This window comes from Gorilla gorilla, chromosome 19 (genome assembly GCF_029281585.2).
Source record: "Gorilla gorilla gorilla isolate KB3781 chromosome 19, NHGRI_mGorGor1-v2.1_pri, whole genome shotgun sequence".
Taxonomy (NCBI): domain Eukaryota; kingdom Metazoa; phylum Chordata; class Mammalia; order Primates; family Hominidae; genus Gorilla; species Gorilla gorilla.
In genome coordinates, this window is record NC_073243.2 from 46,259,521 (window position 1) to 46,284,837 (window position 25,317).

A 25,317-nucleotide genomic window follows, 5' to 3' on the forward strand; every position below is an offset into this window, starting at 1 on the left:
TTCTTTAAAAATGCTCAAATGTGATTAAATTTGTTTTTCTTGTTAAAGGAAACAGCTTAGAACAAACCCTTGTAAGTATCTTTATTTTCAGTGATTTAACATTTCCAAATGTTAAATCATTTGGAAAATGCAATACTATTCGTTTCTCCAACAAAAGGTAAATTTATGTAAATATGTCAGTTCCAAAGTTCATGTTATGGCAGCACAAAACCAACACAGGTGAAAGTGTTTGCCTAGCTTTATTAAAATGGCATTCCCAGTTAGAACTTGTGAATGACAGATACTTCAGGCTTTCGAAGGAAGCTAAAACGTATAATAGGCCTGATATATAAGGTTCAGAGCAAAAGAGGGCACTAAAATAAATTTTTAAAGAAAATAGGAAGGAGACAAAACTCAATACTACCTTGTCTTTTAATAACTGTCTTCCTCTTTCTAGAAGTTGTTGTATTTCCTCAATACTTGCTTCATTTCTGCATAAGGGTTTCCAGATGGCACTCTAAAACATTTGCCAGAAGGTGGCGACATAAACCCTCATTGCTTAGAACTGTCCCAGGTGCTGAACCCAGTTTCTGAGATTAAGAGAGGCTAGCCGGCTAGCGAACCGGGATTCCACCAAGTTTCCGCCAGAGGTTTGCAGGCTCTGGTAAGAAGTGCAAAAGGCCATGTAAAATGCCAGGCTTCACTTAGAAACACATATACAAAATATTTCCATCCCTGAATTTACTAGCCACAAAGCTATGGGAAGTGGCAGTGTCACTGAAATTACAAGTGTAGTAGTGATGGAAAAGTGTGTGTGTGTTTAGAATATATATCACACTGAGTTTTGTTCTTCATTTCGAGATGCAGTTGTTTACCTCTCCTTGTCCTTTGACACGTCCTTTATAATTTCGTTCTCTCCCAGTTCCCCAAGGTTAAAAAAAAAGTCACAGGCAATATTCTCCCTGAGGGAGTCAGGCTGGACTGTTAGATGATAACGGAGGTACCGTTTTGTTGTTGTTGCTGTCGTTGTTCGTTTGTTTTTTGAGACGGAGTCTCGCTCTGTCGCCCAGGCTGGAGTGCAAAGGCGCGAGAACGGAGGTAGCTTTTTAAAAACGAAGACACACTCGGTCTTCTTCCATCAATTAGCAATAATTGGGAGACTGACCCAGGACTGTTCACCTTCCCATTCAGGCTCCCTATGCTTCCTTTTCTCATCTCCTATTGCCACTCTGGGATGCTGACACGATTTAAGAATTTGGCAGATAATATGAGGCAAGGAGTAGTTGGAATTCCCTCCCCCAAGTACCCCCTCCCCAGTTTTGCTGGGTTGGAGGCGGAGTTTATTTGTTACAACCTTGGTCTGACCGGCAGGGATCTGGTGTGTGTAAGTGAGTTCTGAGTCTCTGTTGACAAAAAGAGACTCGAATGCAAAGACGCTGAGCTAGAGGGAGAGGAGGGCGGGGACCCAGAGGAAAGAGGCACTCCTCGGGGTTGGGGAAGTATTAGGAGGGGAGGGTTAGAGTGGGAGGGAAGGAGCCTGGCTTTCGAAGCGACTCACAGAGGGATAAATAAAGGGAAGTGAGGAGGAAGAGGGAGACTGAAAGGGAAGGCAGGTGGGGAGAAGGGGGACGAAAGAGGCAGAAGAGAAAGAGAGAAGAGAGGAGGAGAGAGGGGGAGAGAGGGAAGGAAGGAAATAGGGAGAGGAGGGTCACAGAGTGACCGTGGAGGATGGGGCTTCTCGGTTCTAGATATTTCTGGGATTGGAGACTGTTTGCTAGTGGGGAGACTCCAGCTCCGGCAGCCAGTTCGGGAGCGGCAAAGTAAAATGGACAGCGACAGACAGACGTTCCAGCCACCTCTCCGCCTCCGGGAGATCCTGGAGCTGCTTTCAGGCCAACTCCAGTTTCCCAGCTGGAGCCTCTGAACGCGCTGGACTGCGAGAGCCCAGGGAGCGCCTGAAAGCTGCTCCTCGGAGATACCCTTCGCCGAAGCAGTAAGAACTAACTTCCTGCTTGGGTCTCTGCATTCCCTTCCTCGGAAACTTCCCAGGAGAAGGGCGGAAGACCCCAGGGGAAGGGGCTAGGCGAATCTTCGCGCTGCTTTTTCTTCCCTCCCCCTTCCCGCGCCGGGCGCGCAGGCATGGATGTGCTCAGCCCTGGTCAGGGCAACAACACCACATCACCACCGGCTCCTTTTGAGACCGGCGGCAACACTACTGGTATCTCCGACGTGACCTTCAGCTACCAAGTGATCACCTCTCTGCTGCTGGGCACGCTCATCTTCTGCGCGGTGCTGGGCAATGCGTGCGTGGTGGCTGCCATCGCCTTGGAGCGCTCCCTGCAGAACGTGGCCAATTATCTTATTGGCTCTTTGGCGGTCACCGACCTCATGGTGTCGGTGTTGGTGCTGCCCATGGCCGCGCTGTATCAGGTGCTCAACAAGTGGACACTGGGCCAGGTCACCTGCGACCTGTTCATCGCCCTCGACGTGTTGTGCTGCACCTCATCCATCTTGCACCTGTGCGCCATCGCGCTGGACAGGTACTGGGCCATCACGGACCCCATCGACTACGTGAACAAGAGGACGCCCCGGCGCGCCGCTGCGCTCATCTCGCTCACTTGGCTTATTGGCTTCCTCATCTCTATCCCGCCCATGCTGGGCTGGCGCACCCCGGAAGACCGCTCGGACCCCGACGCATGCACCATTAGCAAGGATCATGGCTACACTATCTATTCCACCTTTGGAGCTTTCTACATCCCGCTGCTGCTCATGCTGGTTCTCTATGGGCGCATATTCCGAGCTGCGCGCTTCCGCATCCGCAAGACGGTCAAAAAGGTGGAGAAGACCGGAGCGGACACCCGCCATGGAGCATCTCCCGCCCCGCAGCCCAAGAAGAGTGTGAATGGAGAGTCGGGGAGCAGGAACTGGAGGCTGGGCGTGGAGAGCAAGGCTGGGGGTGCTCTGTGCGCCAATGGCGCGGTGAGGCAAGGTGACGATGGCGCCGCCCTGGAGGTGATCGAGGTGCACCGAGTGGGCAACTCCAAAGAGCACTTGCCTCTGCCCAGCGAGGCTGGTCCTACCCCTTGTGCCCCCGCCTCTTTTGAGAGGAAAAATGAGCGCAACGCCGAGGCGAAGCGCAAGATGGCCCTGGCCCGAGAGAGGAAGACAGTGAAGACGCTGGGCATCATCATGGGCACCTTCATCCTCTGCTGGCTGCCCTTCTTCATCGTGGCTCTTGTTCTGCCCTTCTGCGAGAGCAGCTGCCACATGCCCACCCTGTTGGGCGCCATAATCAATTGGCTGGGCTACTCCAACTCTCTGCTTAACCCCGTCATTTACGCATACTTCAACAAAGACTTTCAAAACGCGTTTAAGAAGATCATTAAGTGTAAGTTCTGCCGCCAGTGATGACGGAGGAGTAGCCGGCCAGTCGGGGCTACAGGATCCGTCCCATTCACTATGCTTCCCCCAACCCTAGGGAATCAACACTTAAGATAATTCGCCACTTCTCCTCTTTCTCTCTGCTCCGCTCACGGCTTGCAGACCTGGTCCCCTCCCCACTTCCTGCTCCACTGCAGGGCCCTTTGTGCAAAGGAGACCCAGCGGAGGAGCGTTGAGAGCCCAGGAAATTCAGAGAGTTTGTGAGAAGCGACATTGGCTCAGACTTTGCCTGTAGCATCAGTTTTGATCCCAGCAATTGCCTCTTCTCTCTTCTATCTCCTAAATCTTTGCGGTGGATGTTTAATCCTTAGTTCAAGGCAGAAAATCCAAAAAATAAATAAACTGTACACACAGCCGCCGCGCCCACTAAGGGGCTCCACCCCATCACCCAACTTCTAGAACTTGGACTTGAGGTTCGGGAATTTGCTCCATCTCTCCCGCCCTGTGGCCCTTGAAATATTCACCTTTTTCTCCCCATTTTTATCTTTTCTTTTCTTTCATTGCTTCCCTCTCTGCCCTCGCCCATCCTTATGCACGAATCTGCTGGTCCGGAGAGGCGGAAGAGGCTGCTTTTCCCCGTGCCAGCGGTGCCCCCGGGATTCCCCGTCTTCGCGCAGACTTGAGATTAACTCTCTCGTGCAGTGCACAACCCCTATTTCCTTTGTTTCCTTGGACTCAAAGCAAGTGGCTAGAAGGTGTCTCTTAGAGTGGACTTGTAAGTACAAGGCCGGGCCAGTGGGGGAGAGCAAGGAGGAGGAGGGTGTGCAGACCACTTTGTTTATGCTTGCCTTGGTGTCAGCACTCACCAAAGAAACTGACAATCATACAGTGGAGAGAGCGGACGCTGTTTGTACAGGTAGCTGGCGAGTGTATACGTCCTGACATCGCCACTTACTTACTGCGGGAGGCGCCAGCCGGCCGCTGTTTGCGCTCTGAGGAAGCTGAGAGGCCTGGAATCCGCGCGCCTCCCCAGCCATCTGTGCTCTCGCAGCGCGCGAGGCGCTCCCGGCTGCTGACTTACAGGATCTGGGTTCCTCCGCCTACGCTCTGGGGCGCCCTGAAGCGCGGGTAGACACCTGAGGTTTTTGCCTTAGCCAGCGGCGCAAGGTGCCGCGGAACTCTTGGGATTGGAGAGACCAAGAAGGCTTTAAAGGGGCGACACGCAGGGGCGGCAAAGAGGAAAGGTTCCCCAGGGCGCGCGTGCCCAAGGCTCCAGCTGGCTCCCCCAGTAAAACCTGAAAGAGCAATTTTATCCTTACGATGTAGAATTTTTCCTCCTAATTCACGCTCTTGTCCTTTTTGGATCGGGGAATAATTCTGTTTAGCGTGTCCCAACACTCGCTGCATTTGCTTTACAGGACATCCAAGACACAAAGTTAGCAGAACTTTGTTTTCCAAATAGGAATTCTGGGCTTTCAATGGAATGCCCAGATAGTCCATAGGTTAGCACTATCTGTGACAACAGGCAGATAGTTTAAATAGCAGGGTCCTAAAGGACTAGTTAGGAGGTGGTCTTCCTGGGGAGGCTGAGTCTTTTATGGGATTAATTGCTCCCTAGCGTGACCATTCTGCTGTACCAAGGGTCTGCGGAAACCACCTTTTTGCCCTTTGAATTGTGCAGCATTCCAGGCTTTCTCTCCTTCAGTTATTCTTGAAGCCTTGCCACTCCTGCCGAGAAACTGGTTAAAATCTTTGCTGCCCCAGAAAGGGAAGTTATTTAGGTACTCTGGATGTAAATTTCCAACTACATGATGGAGATCTAGAGGTTTGTCATTGTTTGATCTAGCCTCCAATTTTCTTATGAATAACGGTCTTGTTTTCCAGAAAATTCACAAAGTAATTGATCCCTACTCTCTTCTCTCTTCAACTGTACCTTTCGAATGTTTGCATTTGCTGTTTTGAGAACCGTATTACATTTACAGATTGCAAAAATTGCCAGTGAAAAGTTCATTTGTTTATAATTAAGAAAGTGAAAGGACAGCTCTGTCACTTGAAGCCATTTTATTGTTTGTCAGACTGAACAAAGCTTTCCTTTGGTGTCTGCTTCTGTATTCTAAACTGGAAGTAGACATCATATCCCAGCTAAACAGGGAAAGTTTTAGAACTTTGGGAATAGTTTGTCTATGTATGTATAATGCTGAGAAGGGTCTGCAGTGAAGAAGATAAGATAGACTTCTCCAGCACAACTATTACTCATTTGATAATTCAGTTTCATTTTTGCTCACATAATCTAAGTAGAGCTATATCAGAAACCAAGTTTTTCTGTATGTTACACTAAATTTTAAGAACATAGTCTATATTTAAAATAATCCAAACCCCAAATTTGCTCATCCAAATTATGTCTTGGCCAGCAAGTTTTATGTTAGAAGTTTTGAGACTTCCATTTATTTGTGTCTTTTACAGAATTGTATGACAATGACTTTTGAACATTTGTTCTTTCTGCTTTGGAATATTTACACAAGAATGGAGAAGGAACATCCAACTGGAGCATAATTGTCAAGGCAATAGAGAATTTAGAGAAATAAAATAGCTGCATATCTCAAAAGAGTGCCTGATGCTTTCTTTTTACTTTAAAGTATTTGTACTAAGGTAAAGTGCTGATGCATCAAAATTGCCTTCACTTTTCCTCTTGACAATAAAAGACTTTAATAATGGTAATGCTATAATTAACTGATATCAGTAACACATGCATCTTTATTTCACTCAAAATCTCTACCTACTTGTATTTATTTGTATAATTTTAAAATTAAAGTTAAAAAATACAGTGATTAAAAGAAGATCCTTCTTTACAGGTCAGGGATCTGACTTAGGGAAATAAGTGTAGTTTTCAACAGTAAAACTCATTCTAGATAGGTGATTTCTTTCAAAAAAAAACCTGCCTCTGGAAAAAGAAAGTCACATATCATTTAGGCATAAAACCATGCATTTTCTATGACTGGCACCTGCAGGTAACATAAGGTTTCTTTCTAACATGGACAGAATTGAAGATATGTGGAGGAAAACTACAGTCTCTGGGGAAAGCAACAGGGGTCCAATCTGCGTTTTTAAAACAGTGGGTGGTGCTGAGATCCCTCCTCTGTCTTCCCTGCAACATTCAGCTGTAGGAAAATAACCTCCCCTGTTTCAAAAGAAACAGTTGATTGTTTTGGGGTTTGTCAATTAAAAGTAGACGGGCATTTTATTTTCTGGCTGGGTCTTCTTCCATAGTAGGGTTTTGTATATATGACGTATTACTATGTTAAAATTAATTATTATGCTCTATTATTTCCCTACTTAAGTAGTCAAGAACGCCTCTTGTTTCTGTTGTTATATTTGTTCATTCTACTGCTTTCTGGTGTCAGAATGATGGCTGCAGGGCAAAGTGAGCATGGGTAAACCTCAAGTAAACAAAGGTCAAGGCCATTATTGCCAGAGCAGAGAGCACTCTGAAGCTCATGAAGCTTGGTTCAGGCGATGTATGTACATACACATATTATCCCAAGAGTGAAAAATAAAATCAGGGTGCTAGTGGTGGCTCTTACCTGTAACCCAACACTTTTTGAGGCCTAGGGGAAGCAGGAGGATCGCTTGAGGCCAGGAGTTCAAGGTTACAGTGAGCTATGATCACGCCACTACACTCCAGCTTGGGTGACAGAGCAAGAAGACTCTATCTCCAAAAAAGAAAAAAAGAGTAAAATTAGAGGAATTGATAGAATAAGAACTATCTGAAGTTTGTCATTTTCAACATGTTACCTAAATGTGTTCCTGATGTTGAGTAAAATGCTGAATTGGACACATTTTTCGGTTGAATTTTGGCTATTACTGTTCTCGACCCTTGCTCCTTCCTCTGGCATCTCTTCCTCTAGGGACAATGGCTTTCTGTTTTCTACAGGCCTTCCTGTGGCCTCTATCAACACCTCAACTAAGTGAAGGAATTGTTAGTTACTAGTCACTTCCAGTGTGACTAAGAAGCCCTACTAACCCATTTTCAGTGATCATGTGTCAGCTACTGCTTGATAATATTGAAATATAAAACTAGAAATTAATATAAGATGCTGTTGTTACCTTAAAGTAGTTTTCAACCAGTTTGAATATATAAAAATAAACTGATAAGGCCAAGTAACTACTCATGACAGGGTCAAAGTGTCATATAAACAGGATGAATCACAAGAGTTTGACTCTATAAGAATTCAGAAGACAAAGATCACTGTGGGCTCATAGTGGGAAGGGAAGAGTGGGTAGAGAACACTGTATATTGCTGTATATTGTATGTAGCATTGAGCTCTGGGCCGACGGGAGGTGATATGAAAAGGCAGACATTCCTTATGAGGTGACAGGAAACACCCTGATCCCTTCTTCCTGGCAAGTGAGGGCCTAGTATGAAATTTCTATCTGATTGCTGGATGTTGATTAATTGCCTGGGTTGATTATGCAAATGTTGATCCTTGAGAAAGATGCAGACTCAAAACCTCCCATGTGTTGTATTAACCCAAAAGCGTCTGGGAAGAGAGAGGAAAAGATGTGTCTAAAGCCAAAGGAATGGCTAGATGAGAGGAAGAAAGTTTTGAGCAGAGTAAGGAGGAGAGCATCAGAATGAGGAGAGAATCATTAACCATTAAAGAGTTGCAACAGGGTGGCCAGGGGTAGGTACAAGGCAAAAAATTCAAACTTATATAATGTTTATAATTTTGCCACGTGGTTTTCACACATAATGTGCCACTTAAATGTGAAGTAGCAGATCTGGTTAGAAATACCAATTAGGACATTTTAGCTAAAGCAGATGGTTCACAGAGTAGTGTTAAGTACAGAAAAAGGTGCTAGAGATTGTATATGGAGGTACTTATGCCAGGTTAAAAAGCTGAAACTGTGGTTTTAGCCAGTGGAGACCACTAATAATGAAAGCAGATGTGTTCTCTTTGGAGGTGATTTCAATGAGGCAGGTGTGAAGCAATAAAGGCCTGAATGTGTGAAGCTGGCAGAAGGAATGGAAAGCAAGATGATGAAAAATGCATCAAAGAAGGAACTGGCAGGACTTGGTGTCTGGATGTGAAGAGAGAGGGAGTAGAAGATGCTGATGAGGTTTTGAGCCAGGGAGATTTGGGCTAATGACAGAAAGGGAAAGTCAGGGATTGTTTTTCCTGTGTGTCTTTCCTTTTGCAGCTTCATCGGTAAATGTGAAAAGGCTTTGTCTTCTGCTAAAAGAATTCCCAATCCAGATGGCAGGGGCCTGCTGGAAAAGGTATTAATACATATCACAGCATTAGAACAATCTGCCATTTGGATGAGTATATGAGGAATGCTACTACATAATGATTGGATCAATTCCCTGATTAATATTAATTTCTTTTTTAGTAGGGGATGTTAATGTTTTTTGAAGAGGGCACAATTCCAAGAGAGAACAGCCTTTCAGGAAGAGCAACCCAAAAATACTATGTTAAGTAGTGTATTAAGAATGGTACATGAAGCCTAAAGGTTGTGTCTGTCTAGTTAAGTAAGTGGAGAGCAGAGGAAATCAGTTTTGCTGTTTGAGTTCACTTATTAAGAACCATAAGAGACCTATTTGATCCTTATATTACTAGAAAATCTAGATCCATTAGTGTCTTAGTCTGTTCAGGCTGCTATAACAAAATACCATAAATTGGGTAGTTTACAGACAACAGAAATGTATTTGACAGTAGTAGAGGCTGGGAAGTCCAAAATCAAGGCACTAGCAGGTTTGTTGTCTGGTGAGGGACTGCTAACTTCTTCACAGATGGCTGTCTTTTCTCTGTAACCTCCCATGGCAAGAGGGACAGGAACCTCTCTGAAGCCTCTTTTATAAGTGCATGAATCTCATTCATGAAGCCTCTTTCCTTCTGACCTAATCACCTCCCCAATACTGCACCTGGTAATACTTTTACATTGGTGATTAGGTTTCAACACTTGCATTTTAGGAGGACACAAACTTTCAGACCATAGCAGTGAGGCTAATGTATCCAGTGAATTTCTTTTATTTTTCCATCTACTTTGCTTATGTGGCAATGGCAAGAATAGGGAAATGAGTAGAATCCACAGACATTTCCATATCTGACACTATCCCAAGCATTATCATGCCAACTGCCTATAACCCTGTGCAATTGCCCTGCCTTTCAGAACGTTGTCCAGGCCAGTAATTCAAGGAGCTGTTTTGTATTGGAAAGTGGTTGTTCTGTTGTGTCTTCATCTTTGAAGAAATGCAACGGAAAAAAGCTGGCTGGGAGCAGAAGGGAGAGGAAAAGGCAGGGGAGATAACAGGACACACTTTTGTTATATAGCTGCGGAGATGAGAAAGTGTTTTCAAACTCCTCCAAAGTCCTTGGAGAGGAAGTATCCTGTGAAATATGGTGTGCTTCATAGTCTTTGGAAATAATTAGCCTGACTATGCAATAACTAAAGAAGATAGAAATCAAACGGTGAAAGCTGATTTTTAACTTTAAAAGAACAGTAGATACAGGACTTCAATTGCAAATATTCACGAAAAATATTTTCTAAGTATTTACTGCAGAGAAGGAGCAATTTATGGGAGAGGCTCTGACTCAGGAGTAATGGGCATAAAATTCATTTGTTCATTCAACTAAGATTTCTGGAATGCTGATGGGCCAGGGACTGTTTTACATACTTGGGATACAGCAGTGAAAAAACTAGGTAAAATCTTTTGGCAGGTTGTTTGCAAAAATGGCCACTATTATTTTTCTCCATGTGTTCACCTCTTTTACAATGTGATTGCAAATTGCTAAGAGAATAGATTTTAAGTGTGCCCAACACACACAAAAATGATAAGTATTTGAAGTAATGAATATGTTTTAAAAAGATATGGAGGCTATTTTCTTATAGCTTGAATCTGGGCTGGCCTTATGCCTTGCTTTGATGAATACGATGGGGCAGCATTGATGTGGTACCAGTTCTGACCATGGAACTCAAGAGTCTCTGTCCTCTTCCACTTGCTTCCTTGTAACCCTGCCCAACTGTCATGTGAACAATCCTGTGCTCACTTGCTGGAGACAAGGAGACCAGATGGAGCAGAGGAGTCATCCCAGCTGAGGCCATTCTGGATCAGCTAGAGCCCGACAGACTTGGCAGCTGACTGTAGACACAAGAGTGAGGGCAGCCTAGACCAGAAGAAACTCTCAGCTTCATTCAATCTAAATTATCAAAGCACAGACTTTTGAACTAAATAAATGGTTGTTATTTTAAGGCACTAAAATTTGGAATAATTTGTTATATTGGAAAAGCTAACTAATACAGTCTCAGGTCTTAAGGAATTTACAACAGAGAGAACAGAGAAAATAAGCAACAATAACAAAATCATATACATATGTAGTATATCAGATGGCAATCTGGAAAATGAAATAAGCTGAAGTAAGATGTATAGGGGGTGCTAACGTGAAGGGGAAAGGATGTTGCTATTTTTTATTGGTGTTTAGGTGACTGCTCACTGATAAGGTGACATTTGGATAGTGACCTCCAAAGAGTTATCAGAGGCAACTGTTTGGAACTTGGTGAAAATGAGCCCTCAGATAAATATATCTTAAGAAATCTTAGGCAATTTACTGTGAAACTACGAAGGATGTATTTCCAACAAAGGAAATGGCAGGAAATTGCAGATTTGGAAATTTGTGTGTTCAAATTCTAAGGCCTTCCCACTTCCTGACTGGAGACCTATTAGGTTGAAAGTATTAATATTCAGCTTGCTCAGGATAAGACTCAGCCAGCTAATGGGAAACACCGAGTGGGATCTTACCAAATCGTAGGTATTGCTATGACCCTGAAACTCTGGCATATAATCTACATCAGGGGTCCCCAACCCCTGGGTCATGGATCTGTTCTGTCCATGGCCTGTTAGAAACTGGGCCGCACAGTTATATGAGCCAGCATTCCCACCTGAGCCTTGTCTCCTGTCAGATCAGCTGTGGCATTAGATTTTCATAGGAGTGCGAATGCTATTGTGAACAGTGCATGTGAGGGATCTAGGTTGCACGCTTCTTATGAGAATGTAATGATACATGTAATGTGCTTGAATCATCCCAAAACCATACCCCTGCCCACTGCAGTCACTGGAAAAATTGTCTTCCACAAAATCAGTCCCTGGTTTTTGAAAGGTTGGGGACCACTGCTCTACATGGTGAAAAAAGAAGCTGCCTTGGCAAGCCAGGTCAATGTTACTGAATTTTACTTCTGACTATGCTACCACTGTCATCTTGGTATATGGTATAGTTTTATTTTGAAAACAGCTTTACTGAGGTTTCATTCACATACTTACAATTAACCCATTTAAAGTGTATAATTCAAAGGTTATAAATACACTCACAGAATTGTGCAGTCATCATTATAACCAATTTTTAGAACATATTCTTCACTCCCAAAATAAACCCTGTACTCTTTATCAGTCACTCCTTATTTCCCACTAATCCTTGAGCCCTAGGCAATCACCAATCTACTTTCTATCTTTATAAATGTGCCCATTCTGGACATTTTATCGAAATAGAATCAGTTAACATGTGGTCTTTTGTAACCAGATCCTTTTATCTAGCATAATGTTTTCAAGGTTCATTTATGTTGTAGCATGTATCAATACTTTATGTCTTTTTATTGCCAAATAATATTCAGTTTTAAGGCTCTATCATATTTAATTTATCCATTAATTAATTGATCATTGTGGTTGTTTCCACTTTTTGGCTATTATAAATAATGCTGTTGTGAACACTTGTTTATAAATTTCTACCTAACTGTACATTTTCATTAATCTAGGGTATAAAACTAGAGATGGAATTGCCAGATGATATGATAACTGTATGTTTAACTTTTTGAAGGACTTCCAAGCTGTTTTCCATAATGGTTATATCATTTGAAATTCCCACCAACAACGTAAGAGGGTTCCAATTTTTCCACATCCTCCCCAATACTTGTTATTATCTGTCTTCTTGATTATAGCTATCCTAGTGAATCTGAAGTATTATCTCATTGTGGTTTTGACTTGCATTTTCCCAATGACTAATGATGTTGAGCATCTTGTTATATGCTTATTGACTGTTTGCATATCTTCTTTAGAGAAATATCTATTTTAATTCTTTGCTCATTTTTAAACTAGGTGGTCTTTTTATTATTGAGTTGTAAGAGTTCTTTATATATTCTGGATACTAGATTCTTATCAGCTTATGAATTACAAATCTTTTCTCCAATTCTGTTATCTTTTCACTTTCTTAATGTTATCATTTGCATCACAGCAATTTTTTTTTTTTTTTTTTTTGCTTGTGTTTTGGAGTTGTATCTAAGAAAGTCATGGGAGATTTACTCCGATGTTTTCTTTTAAGGGTTTTACAGTTTTAGCTTTTACATTTAGGTAATTGATTTATTTGTGAGTTATTTTATGTATGATACATAGAAGGGGCTCAAATTCAGTTTTTTACCAATGCCATTTTCAATACTATTTGTTGAAAAGAATATTATTTCTCCACTGAGTTTTTTTATGCCCTTGATGAAGATCAATTAAGCATAAATGTAAAGGATTATTTCTGGATTCTCAATTCTATTCCTCTAAACTATTTGTCAATTGTTACAGCAGTACCAGAGTCTTGATTATTGTACCTTTGTAGTGAGTTTTGAAATCAGGCAATGCGACTCCTCTGACTTTGTTCTTTTATTCAAGATCACTTCAAGTATTCTAGATCCCTTGCATTTTCATATAAATTTTGACATAAGCTTGTCAATTTCAGAAAAAAACGTAACTGGAATTTTAATAGGGATTGCATTGGATCTGTATATCCACGTGGCAAGTATTATCTATTATTATCTTACCAATATTAAATCTTCTGATTCAGGGACATGGAATGCCTTTCCATTTATTTAAGTGTGATTTAATTTATCTTAACACCATTTTGTGGTTTTTAGGGTGCAAGTTTTACACTTATTTTGTTAAACTTATTTGTAGGCATTTTTTTCTTTTAGTCACTATTGTAAATGAGATTGCTTTAAAATTTCATTTTCAAATAGTTCATTATTAGTGTATAAAAATATGATTAATTCTTGTATATTGATCTTGTATTCTGCAGTCTTGCTAAAATTATTTTAGTAGGTATTTAAGTGAATTTCTTAAGATATTTTACATATATTATGCCATCTGCAAATATAGTTTTACTTTAAAAAATGGATGTCTTATATTTTTTTTGACCAGTTCCCTTGCTATAACTTCTACCATCAGGGGCAATAAAAGTGATGAGAGTGGACATCCTGTCTTGTTCCTGATTTTATGGGAAAAGCATTCAGTTCTTCACCATTTGAGTGTTAAGTTAATGGTGGGTTTTTCACAGCTGCTGTTTATCAGATTGAGAAAGTTTCTTTATTTTCCTAGTTTATTAGGTGTTTTCATTGTGAAAGGATGTTGAAGTTGATCAAATGTTTTCTGTATGTCAGTTGAGATGATTATGTGCTTTTTGTGATTTTTTAAGATTAAACGAAATAATTTCAGGAAATATTTGCAAAAACTCTGCTATATACCAACTACTTAACAAATGTTATTTAATATTTGCTCAAGGAAGCACCTGTAATTGGATTTTCATTGGTTGTGTAGTTGCAGAGCAAGGAGAAAAGTTACATCGAATATTAAATATCATTCCTGATTTTTTAATCATATAAAACAGAAGACAGATGTATTAGTCTGTTCTCACACTGCTAATAAAGACATACCTGAGAACGGGTAATTTATAAAGGAAGAAGTTTAATTGACTCCCAGTTCAGCATGGCTGGGAAGTCCTGAGGAAACTTACAATCATGGCAGAAGGGGAAGCAAACATGTCCTTCTTCACATGATGGCATGAAAGAAAAGTACAGAGTGCAGTGAGGAAAAAGCCCCTTATAAAACCATCAAATCTTGTGAGTACTCACTCACTATCATGAGAATAGCATGGGGTAAACCACCCCCATGATTCAATTACCTCCCACCAGGTCTCTCCCTTGACATATGGGGATTATGGGAACTAATCAAGTTGAGATTTGGGTGAAGACACAACCAAAGCATTTCAACAGTTGAGTAGAATGCCTCAGAAAGAAATAAGAGGACATTTACAAACTAGCATTGTGCATATGATAAAACTTTAATTTTAAGGAAATTAAAATAAGACATAAAAATGAGGAATGAACTTGATAAGTGGTAAAATACTAATAAATGTACTTTAGAAATTCACATTTCTCTCTTCTTGTCTTTGTTTTACCTGTGACCTTGTGTGGCTGTCTCTCTCTCTCAGTCAAGTGTATGTGCACACCCATTCACACCCACTAATCTATGCCTCTAGTGTGTGGGGGAGAGCTTATCAATGCTTTCAGTTCATTGCTTTCAGTTCATTGCTTTCAGTTCGTAATGATTTTCACAGTGGACCACCCTGTTACCACTTGTAAGCCTTACCAGAGGAACCAGATGGCTGCTATATTTGAGTTGCCAAAACAGTAGCAATAAAACCCATAAAATGTGGAGAAAAGATATTTTCTTTTTTTATTATATTTCAATCCTGACAGTGTCATTAAATAATGAGAACTTCAAAAGCTCACTGTGAAATTCACAAATTATTAAGAGTCTGGGCCATTGTTCTCATTCTTCATTGTTAAATAATTAAGCCTAGATCATCTCAAATACACATCTCAAATGACACATTGGTGTCATTCGATGGCACTACAATTTTTGCTTTAACAAATTAGAAATATATTAATATTAAATTGACTGTTTCTTATCTTGCATTTATGTTTTGATGATACAGTATCTGATCATATTTGTTTATTCAATTGGTGTGAATTTTTAATAATGTGTTCTTACCTTGTTGACTTTCTGATGTGTAACTTTCCATGATGCTTGGTTTAATGTGCCTCTTACCCATTTAGTCATACTTTAATAACATATAATGTGCTAATAATGGGATTGATCATTTTATCTGATTTTTCATGAACATTTACGTATGTATACAATATGACATATTTCACATACTTAGGTGTATCTTTATAAAGTTTGATGCACTCAGCAAAATAGTTTTTATGTTCCTATGTATAAAATAAGCAATATATCAGTGGTTCTCAGGGATAATTTTGTGACCTCCACCCCAAGGAACATTGGCAATGTCTGGAATCATTTTTTGTCATCACAGTTGGATGGGTGCTACTGGCATCTAGTGGGTAGATGCCAGAGGTGTCACTCAACATCTTCAATGCACAGGACAACCCCTACAACAAATAATTATCTGGTCCAAAATATCAATAGTGTTGAGGTTAAAAAATTCTCTAGATAAATTGCCTTCTCATGTTTTGGAATGAAAAATTTTTAGGTACTTTTATGACTAGCAAAGAAATAATGCCTGCATTTAGGAAGACTTCAAAAACAAAAATTGCTATAAATTCCACCTTGTTTTTGTAATGTTTGTTAACTTCTCCAGGGACTTTCACACATAGAATTTAATATACTTCTTATGTTATTTCTGGGATATAGAAATGGAAGATTTGCCAAATAAATACGCTTTTTTTACAGATGTAAAACATACACAAAATTTAAGTGATTATCTTAAGGTTACGTGGTTGATTAGTGATCACAGTTCCTTTTCTGATGGTAAAAGCATAAAAGGCTGACTTATATGTTCCTCAGAGAGAAACAGGATGATAACGCCAGTGTTCAAAAAGCCTTGCTCTATCTTTTCTCCTTCTTTTCCACCTCCTCAGCAATGTAAAAATCCTAGGGGAATAATTTCACCATTGTGTTACTAAACACTGAATAATCTCATATCATCATTTCAATTAGAGCATATTTCTTTATTGATGTAGAGTTAAATTTAGTTATGTTAACTTGAAATTTACATTTAGCATTAATCATAATATGGGAGGAAATTAAACCTCGAATTGATTCTATAAGTTCTGCTAATCAGGTTGTGAAACTGAAACATGTCAAGCAATATGGAGTTTCCATGTTCTTCCTCTGCAAGTTGTAATTCATGCCTCCTCTTTTAGCTGTTGAACAATAAATGAGTTTATGAGAGAATGCCAATATCCAGGATAGAGATTTAAATTAGAAATGGGACAAATATTGGTACTTAATTACTGCAGTGTTAACCTTGGTGTCAGTGATTTTCAGAATAGTTAACTGAGAGGAGAAATTTACTGGTATTTCGATCCCCAAATTTCCTTCTACTGTGCTACTATTTTGGCCAGGCACTAAGATCCTTAAGCTCTACTTGGAGACTGTTAATATTATGAAATAATTTATTCTGTTTTAATGGTTGAGGTAATTAATTTTAAAGAAAGTAAGTGATCATTTAAGCTATCTTTGTATGAATAAATTCTGTTTAAATGTCTTCCAACAACTTGTACAAACCTTTGAAAGTGAATGCATAAGGACAAGTTACAAAGCCATCCATCCTACCTTAACATTTTCCCCACCTGTCAATCAAGGGTTTTCTGAAACTTGGTGTCCAAGGATTAGAGTTAAGATTTTTTCTCAATATACTTACCGAGTTTCTGCTAAATGTCTAGCACTGGGAATACACCAAAGAGTCACAGTGGCTTCATACATGTTTTCTGCAGTTAAACTTTTTTTTAGGTAGGCAGTAGATTGTGGTAAATTCTGGAGTAAACCTGGGGAGATGAAGATGGCACAGCAGCAGAGTGAGAGGACTGTCATTGATCAGTAACCAAATATAAAGAAGACAGTCTTAGGAATTTACAGCTTAGTAGTAGGTGGGCAGAAAGCTGAGAGAAAGATCAGGGGGTGAAATTATCCCAAAGCAGTATTTCAAAGCTTGTTATTTAGTTGAATGACTAAAAAGTGAGTTGCGATCAAAACTTCTACATTACCTACTGAAGTAGTGTGTTGAACATTTAGGAATTATTTGTAAACACTTACAACAATTGTTCTCAATCCTGGTTGCACATTAGAATTACCAGGGGGAGGTTTTAAACACATGGAAGGCTGTACTCCCATCTAGAGATTCTGATTCATTGAGTCTAGAGTTAGGCCTAAGAAATTGCTGTTAACAAAGCAAACAAAGAAAACTCCCTGAGTTTTCTAAAATACAGGAAACTAGAGATCCAAAGGGGTTAGAATATATCTGATGGCATCTCGTGAACCTCATCATAGGAAATGTGGTATATGCTTGATGGTAATAACTATATGGGTCTGAGACTTTACAAAGAGATATATGACATTTGGGCTATAGCCTACCCTGTGGGAAAGAATAAGAAAAAGCCAATCAAACTTTGTTTACTCTTGGTCTCTTACTTATCCCAGGGAGCCCTATGGGACCTAGTGATTAAGAAAGACATAGAGTGTTAACAATAAAGAGCCAGTCACACTGTTCCCTAATTTACTGCATCACATTTAGGGAATACTCTTGACTAAGGTATTTTTGAGGCAACAAGTTAGAACTCAGCATAAATAGAAACTAACTGCAAATGGACTTAAAATACAATGGTAGATGCTGTCCTCGGCAACCAGAACAAGGTCCTATCAATGACAGCACATTCACTGTTCAGGAAGGATACACACACACACACACACACACACACACACACACACACACACACGCAGCAGAGATCACATTTACAGCATGGTAAAAACGTTTTCAAATCCGAGTTTATAAGGGATAAACTACAATCCTGGGTGTATGAAATAAAGAAGATGATTGATCTATGTAATAACTCAAGAACACAAAGGGAATATTCACAAGTAGCTGGAAGATAGGACAGTCATTATTTTGGCAAGTTCAGTTTTGATCTCTGGCTGTCCTAAATCTTTGATAAATATATCTTTAATCACTGAGCTCACATAAGTGAGACATTTTATTTAATCTGCGATCATTTTAATAGTAATATACTTAGATATGTGAACTATTTGACAAAGCTACATTTTTTGAAAAAGTTTGAAGACTAGTTTTAAAGGAGTTAGATGATTAGAGCAAGAACTGCATGATGATGATGTTAATTTTGTTGAAGTGTAACTGCCCTTTCTCTTTTATCCACATGAATACATTTGCTGTTAAAAGTTTTTATAGATGGTTTCTATCATGTCTAAAATCTAAGTGATTAAAATTAAAATGGAAAACCTTAAAACCGTAAAATAATTTTTGAGTTTCCAATGGTCATTTGAGTTCCCACATTAAATTCTCACCTTTCAAAATTGCTAAGAAATAGGAAAACTGAAGAAAAACAAAAGACCATCAGAGATTATTATTTCAGCAGTGGAGGTGGAAAGAAGGGGATCTGTGAAAAACCTGAACAGCAGCTCTAAAAAATAGCCTTCCACATCCAAACTGAAGTCTTGGGTAGGAAGTGGGCAAAGTGGAAGTGGAATTTTAGTCCTCCTTATGAATCTGAAAAATGCATCAGTGAATGAAACCACAACATAAAAGGCTGATAAGATTTTTAAAAAAGAATGATAATATCCTTTATTAGTGAAAGTGTTATAACAATGAACACTCATACATACAGTTGATAAATGTAAATTGGTACAAAGTTTCCTTAAAGAAAATTGTTGTCATGTATCATGGACTTTCAAATGTTTGATATCTTTGGTTTACTAATTTTACTTTCAGAAAATTCTGTGAAAGTAATCACAGAATGATGATTACTATCATCTATTAATGATGCATTTATGAAGATGTTCATTACAGCACTTTTAATACAGAAAAACTAGGTAGAGGTCAAATGTTCAATATTGGGGTTTGGGTGAATTTATTGTGGCAATCCATACAATGGAATACTACCTAGTATTTCAAAATGATATATAAGCACATATGTTTTGTCTTTGAATTATAGTAAAAATATATTGTTAATGAGAAAAGCAAGTTACAAAACATTCATATATAAATAAATATTTGTCCATCTATAAAGAAGAAGTCTTGAATATCTACCTACACATTAGCAGTTATTATTTCTCTGTGGTGAACTAAGGATGATTTCTTTATTTTTAAAAAAATTATCCCATGAATTTTAATAACTTGTGTGATAAAAAATGAAAAATTTAATTGGTGGTATGAAATCTCTTATTTCTATAGAAAATTCATACTGTGTTTGTTTTAGTCTTTGAGAATATGAAGCAAATATTTTTGCCATGTGGAATACATTTTATATGCAGCTATAATTCATTAAAATTTTATATCTGTAATATGTTAGCTGTAGAGACAAGAGTATATACACAGGAAACAATTAGATGGAATGAAATGAAAATAAATCACCCAATATAAGTAATATAGGTGTTACAATCGGCATCAGGAGATCAGTAAAGGGATATTTTAAAGCTATCTGGGGAGTCTACTCATTGGCATACATTTTGTGTTACTAGGTTAAATCACAGATCACTCACGCGCTTATTGTCCCTCATTCCCTACGCCTTAGTTTGGTGATCTGAGTCACAGAATTCACTATATGTTATTTGATATCCTTCTTTAACTTGGCCTTCACTTTTCATGAACAAGGTTATCCAGCAAGGTGCAAATGTGGCTACTGTGACCGAAGATGCTGTCTCCTTTCTGGATTCGGGGACTAGGCTACTCGGGATCATTTACTTCCCAGTTTTATTGGATTGGTGCAAAAATAATTGCAGTTTTGGAATGTGAATTTTAAATCATTATAACTATGCTCAAACACATCTTTATTATTATTATTATTTTATTTTATTTTTTATAGAGACAGAGTCTCGCTCTGCTGCCCAGGCTGGAGTGCAGTGGTGCAATCTCGCCTCACTCCAACCTCCGCCTCCTGGGATCGAGCAATTCTCCTGCCCCAGCCTCCCAAGTAGCTGGGACTACAGGCACACACCACCATGCCCAGCTAATTTCTTTTGTATTTTAGTAGAGACAGGGTTTCACCGTGTAGCCCAGGCTGGTTTCGAGCTCCTGAGCTCAGGCAGTCCGCCCACCTTGGCCTCCCAAAGTGCTAGGATTACAGGCGTAAGCCACCGCACCTGGTCAAACACATCTTCATTAATCAAAGCAGGAACCATTACAATGAAGACATTTTTGCCAATGAGAAACAAGTTTGTTTATTCCTGTAGTGTAAAATTCATGCTTCGGGATTCAACAGACTGTTAGAAAACATTTTCTGCATCCGGCTGGTTGTGGAGGCATTTTCCCTGCAAAAAGTTGTTGAGATGTCTGAAGAAGTGAAGAAATGGTAGTCAGTTGGTGAGAGGTCAGGTGAACATGGCAGATGAGGCAAAGCTTTATAGCCCAATCCGTTCAACTTTTGAAGCATTGGTGGTGTGACATGCGTTCAGGTGTTGTCATGGAGAAGAATTCAGCCCTTTCTGTTGACCAGTGCCAGTTGCAGTTTTTGGTTCATTTCATCAATTTGCTGAGCATACTTCTTAGATATAATGGTTTTTCTGGGATTCTGAAAGCTATAGTGGGTCAGACCAGCGGCAGACCACTAAACGGTGACCATCACCTTTTTTGGTCCAAGTTCGGCTTTGGGAAGTGTTTTGGATCTTCTTCTCTGTCCAACCACTGGGCTGGTCATCACTGGTTCTCATATAAAATACACTTCTTGTCGTATGTCACAATCCAATAGAGAAATGGTTTGTTGTTGTTGTGTAGAGTAAGAGGAGATGACACTTCAAAACGGTGATTTTTTTTATTTTTGGTCAGGTCATGAGGCACCAACTTATCTAGCTTTTTCACCTTTTCAGTTTGCTTCATGCTGAACGACCGTAAAATGGTCAACTTTGAACTCTATGGCAACTTCTCATGTAGTTGTAAGAGGATCAGCTTTGATGATTGCTGTCAATTGGTCATTGTCAACTTCTGATGGCCAGCCACTATGCTCCTCATCTTCAAGGCTCTTGTCTCCCTTGCAAAAGTTCTTGAACCACCAGTGCGTGGTACATTCGTTAGCAGTTCCTGGGTCAGATGTGTTGTTGATGTAGTGAGTTGTTTCTGCTGCTTTACAACACATTTGAACTCAAATAAGAAAATTGCTCAAATTTACTTTTTGTCTAACATCATTTCCATAGTCTAAAATAAACATAAAATAAATAGCAAGTAATAAATCATTAGCAAAAAAAAATAAAGTGAGAAATGCCCATTAAAATGATGTATAACATAAAGTAAGAAATGCCCATTAAAATGATGTATAACCTAACCACATTTATTTAAGAATATATTCCAATATCAAATGGCAAATTCCAACAATGCAAAAACTACAATTACTTTTGCACTCACCTCAATATATATATATTCCTAAATAACTCGACTTATGGAAAAGTTGCAAAAATAGTACAGAGAATTCTTTTAAAACTTTCACCCAGCATTCTCTAAAGTTAGCATCTCATATAAACATAATAACAAAATAAAGAAATTAACACTGGTACAATACTATTAATTAAACTACAGACTTTATTCCCATTTCGTCAGTATTTCCACTGCTGTCTGTTACAGAATCTAATCCAGAATTCCATTTGCAGTTAGCTGTCATTTCTCCTGAGTCTCCTTCATTTGTGACACTTTCTCAGTCTTTCTATGTAGTTTATGACCATGACACTTTCAAAGAACAATCAGTCATTTTGTTAAATGTCCCTCAATTTGAATTCGTCTCATATATTTTCATGATTAAATCAAAGTTATCAATTTTTGGCCAGAATACCAAAAAAGTGTTGTTGTGCCCTTCTTGGTGTAGGTCAGGATGCATATGATGATGATATTTTTTATTGAAATGGGAAAAGTTTTCTGGTCCCCCTCGCAGGGCATGTGATGGGGGTGTGGCTTTCTTCAGTTAGCAAAATTTATGTGAAATGCATTCATGCTGTTTCAGGAATCAATAAGCTGTTTCTTTATATTACTTGGTAGCATTCCACTGAATGTGTGAACCAGTTTGCCACCCCATTCACTGGTGAAGGAACATCTAAATCGTTTCTGGTTTGTTACAGTTGAGAATAGAACTGATATAAATATTTATTTACAGATTCTTGCTTGAACGTAAATTTTCATGTCTCTTGGGTAAATGCCCTAGATTGGGGATTGCTAGTTCATTTGATAAGTGTATGTTGAAGTTTATTATAAGAAATTGCCAAACTGTTTTTAAAAAGTGGTTTTACATTTGACTTCTTATCAGCAGTATATTAGAGCTCCAGTTTCTTCATAACCCGCTACCACTTAGTGTAGTCAGAATTTTTGTTTGTTTGTTTACCATTCTAATAAATGTGAAATTGTATCTTACTGTGGTTTTAATTTCATTTTCCTGATGATTAATGATGTGAAGCACGTTTTCACAATTGGTGTCAAATTTGTCATTTTTTTCCTGCATCTATTGAGATGCTCACATAGCTTTTCCTTTTTAATCTAATAATATGGCAAATTACGTTATTTGATTTTTCAAACATTGAAACACCTTTGTATTACTGGGATAAATTTCACTTGGTCATAGAGAGTTGTTCTTTTTATACATTTCTTGATTCAATTTTTTAATATATTTATTGAGGATGTTGCACTTATGTTTATAAAAGATGTAGGTCTATAGTTTTCATTTTTACAGTCTTTGGTTTTAGTATCAAGATAATACTATCTTCATAAAATAAATTGAAAAGTTTCTTTTTTAAATATTTTCTGGAAGAGATTGTATAGAATTTGTATTACTATTTTTATTATACTTAAACGTTTGGAGGAACTCACCAGGGAAATCATCTGGGCCTAGGTTTTTCTTTGTTGAAAGGTTTTTAACAATGACTCCAATTTATTTAATGGCTACTGACCTATTCAGGTTATCTTTATTTTTTTTTTGGCAGCTTGTGTCTTTCCACAAATTGGTTAGTATCAACTAGGTTGCTTCATTTATGGTAATAGTGTTCATAGTATTTCATTATTTCCCTTTTTCATGTCTGTGGGGTCTGTACTGATGCACCCTGTTTCATTCCTAATATTAGCAATTTGTTTCTTATTTTTCTTCATTGATCTGATTAGAGGTATACCAATTTTATGGATCTTTTAAAATAATTAGTTCTGCTTTAATTGATTTTTCCCTATAGATTTGTGTTTCTACCTTCATTAATTTCTGTTCTTTATTGTTTCCTTCTTTCTGCTTGATTTGTGTTATTTGCTCTTATTTTTCTAGTTTCTTAAGGAAGTAGCTTAGATTACTGATTTGATACTATTCTCTTCTAATATAAACATATAATGCCATACATTTCCCTCTAGAGACTGGTAGAATTTTATCCCACAAATTTTGATGTGTTTTACTTTATTTCATTCAGTTAAAAGTATTTGTAAATTTCCTTTGATTTTTGTTTTGTTCTACCCATTGGTCTTTATAAGTATCTTGTTTAGTTTCCCACTATCTGAAGACTTTTTAGATATTTTTCTGTTATTGATTTCTAATTTAATTTCATTATATTCTGAGAACATATTTTTTACTATTTCCATTCTGTTGAATCTGTTGACATTTGATGTATTGCCCTTAATATCATATATCTTGGTGGCTGTTTCATATGCACTTAAAAAGAATGTGTATGTTGCTGTTGTACAGTGAAATATTCTATAAATGTCAATCGTGTTGAGTTATTTGATAGTGTTGTTCAGGTCTTGCGTATCCTTACTGATTTTCTTACTGCCTATTCTATCAATTACTGAAAGAGTGATCTTGAACTTTCCAGCTATAATTGTTGATTTGTCAGTTCTGTCACTTTTTGCTTTATGTAATTTGAAGTTCTGTGTTATATGCTTATGCAATTAGGATTGCTATATCTTTTTTAAGAATTAAAGTTTCCATTTTTATTAGATATCTGTCTTTATTCCTGATCATAGTCTTTGTTCTGTAAGAATATTTTTTCTCATATTAATAAAACTATTGAAGCTTTATTTTGGCTAGTGATAGTAATATGCATCATTTTCCATCCATTTACTATACCTTTACATTTAAAATAGGTTTATTGTACACAGCTGTTAGATCTTATTTTATACACAATCTAAAGTTTTCTTTTAATTAATGTTTTTAGACCACTTATATTTTTGTGTTTCTTGAAATAGTTGAATTAAAATTTACTGCCTCTCTAGCTGTTTTCTATTTTTTCCATCTGTACTTTGTTCCTTTTTTCCCTTTTTTTCTCTTTTCTCTAGGGTTAATTGAGCTTTTCATTAATGATTATAGTTTACCTTCACTATTCAGTTATTACTTATCATTCCTTGTTAAAGTGTTTTAGTGAGTGTCTGGGATTTACAATATGCAAATCTAGCTGATCACATCTTACCTTTAAATAATATTCTGCTTTATGTGTAGTGGGAGAACCTTACAACAATTTATTTCCAATTCTTTCCTCTCATCCTTCATGCCATTTTTTCATAATTTTACTTTTGCATATACTATAAACACATAATACATTGTTAATATCTTTGCTTTAGATAATCAGTTACCTTTTATAATAATTAAAAATAAGAACAAGTAAATTTTTGATACCTTAGTCCATTACTAGCATCTTTTATTTTTTGTGTGGATCCAAGTTTCTGTCAAGCATTATATTTCTTCTGCCTGAGAACCTTCTTTTAACAGTTCTTCTAAGTCTTCTGACAATGAATTATTTCTGGTTTTGTTTTTCTGAGAAAGTTTTATTTCTCTTTTATTTTTGAAATTTATTTTTGCTGCATATAGAATTCTGTTTGAAAGTTTTTTTCTTTTGGTATGTCACTTTATTGTCTTCTGGCAAAAGTCTGTTGTGATTTTCATCTTTGTTTCTCAGTGTGTTTTTTTCTTATCACCACCTTGAAGATTTTTTCTTTGCATTTTAGCAGTTTATATACGATATGTTTAGGTTTATTTTTCCTCCCTTTATTCCTTCTTCTCCTTCTCTGCTTCCTCCTACTCTCTCTGTTTTCTCCCCACCTTCTCCTCTTCTACATTCTACCCCCTCCTCCTCCTTCTTCATTTATCCTGTTTTGTGTTTTTTTGTTTCTT

At 38.3% G+C, this 25,317-nt stretch overlaps 1 protein-coding gene across 1 annotated transcript; it reads left to right on the forward strand.

Annotated features, from left to right (window-relative positions):
- Positions 1-1,384: 1,384 nt before the first annotated feature.
- Positions 1,385-5,965, forward strand: HTR1A (5-hydroxytryptamine receptor 1A). Its single transcript, XM_004058791.5, has one exon. The coding sequence runs from the start codon at positions 2,119-2,121 to the stop codon at positions 3,385-3,387; it is 1,269 nt and encodes a 422-aa protein (XP_004058839.3). The 5' UTR covers positions 1,385-2,118; the 3' UTR covers positions 3,388-5,965.
- The last annotated feature ends 19,352 nt before the right edge of the window (positions 5,966-25,317 follow it).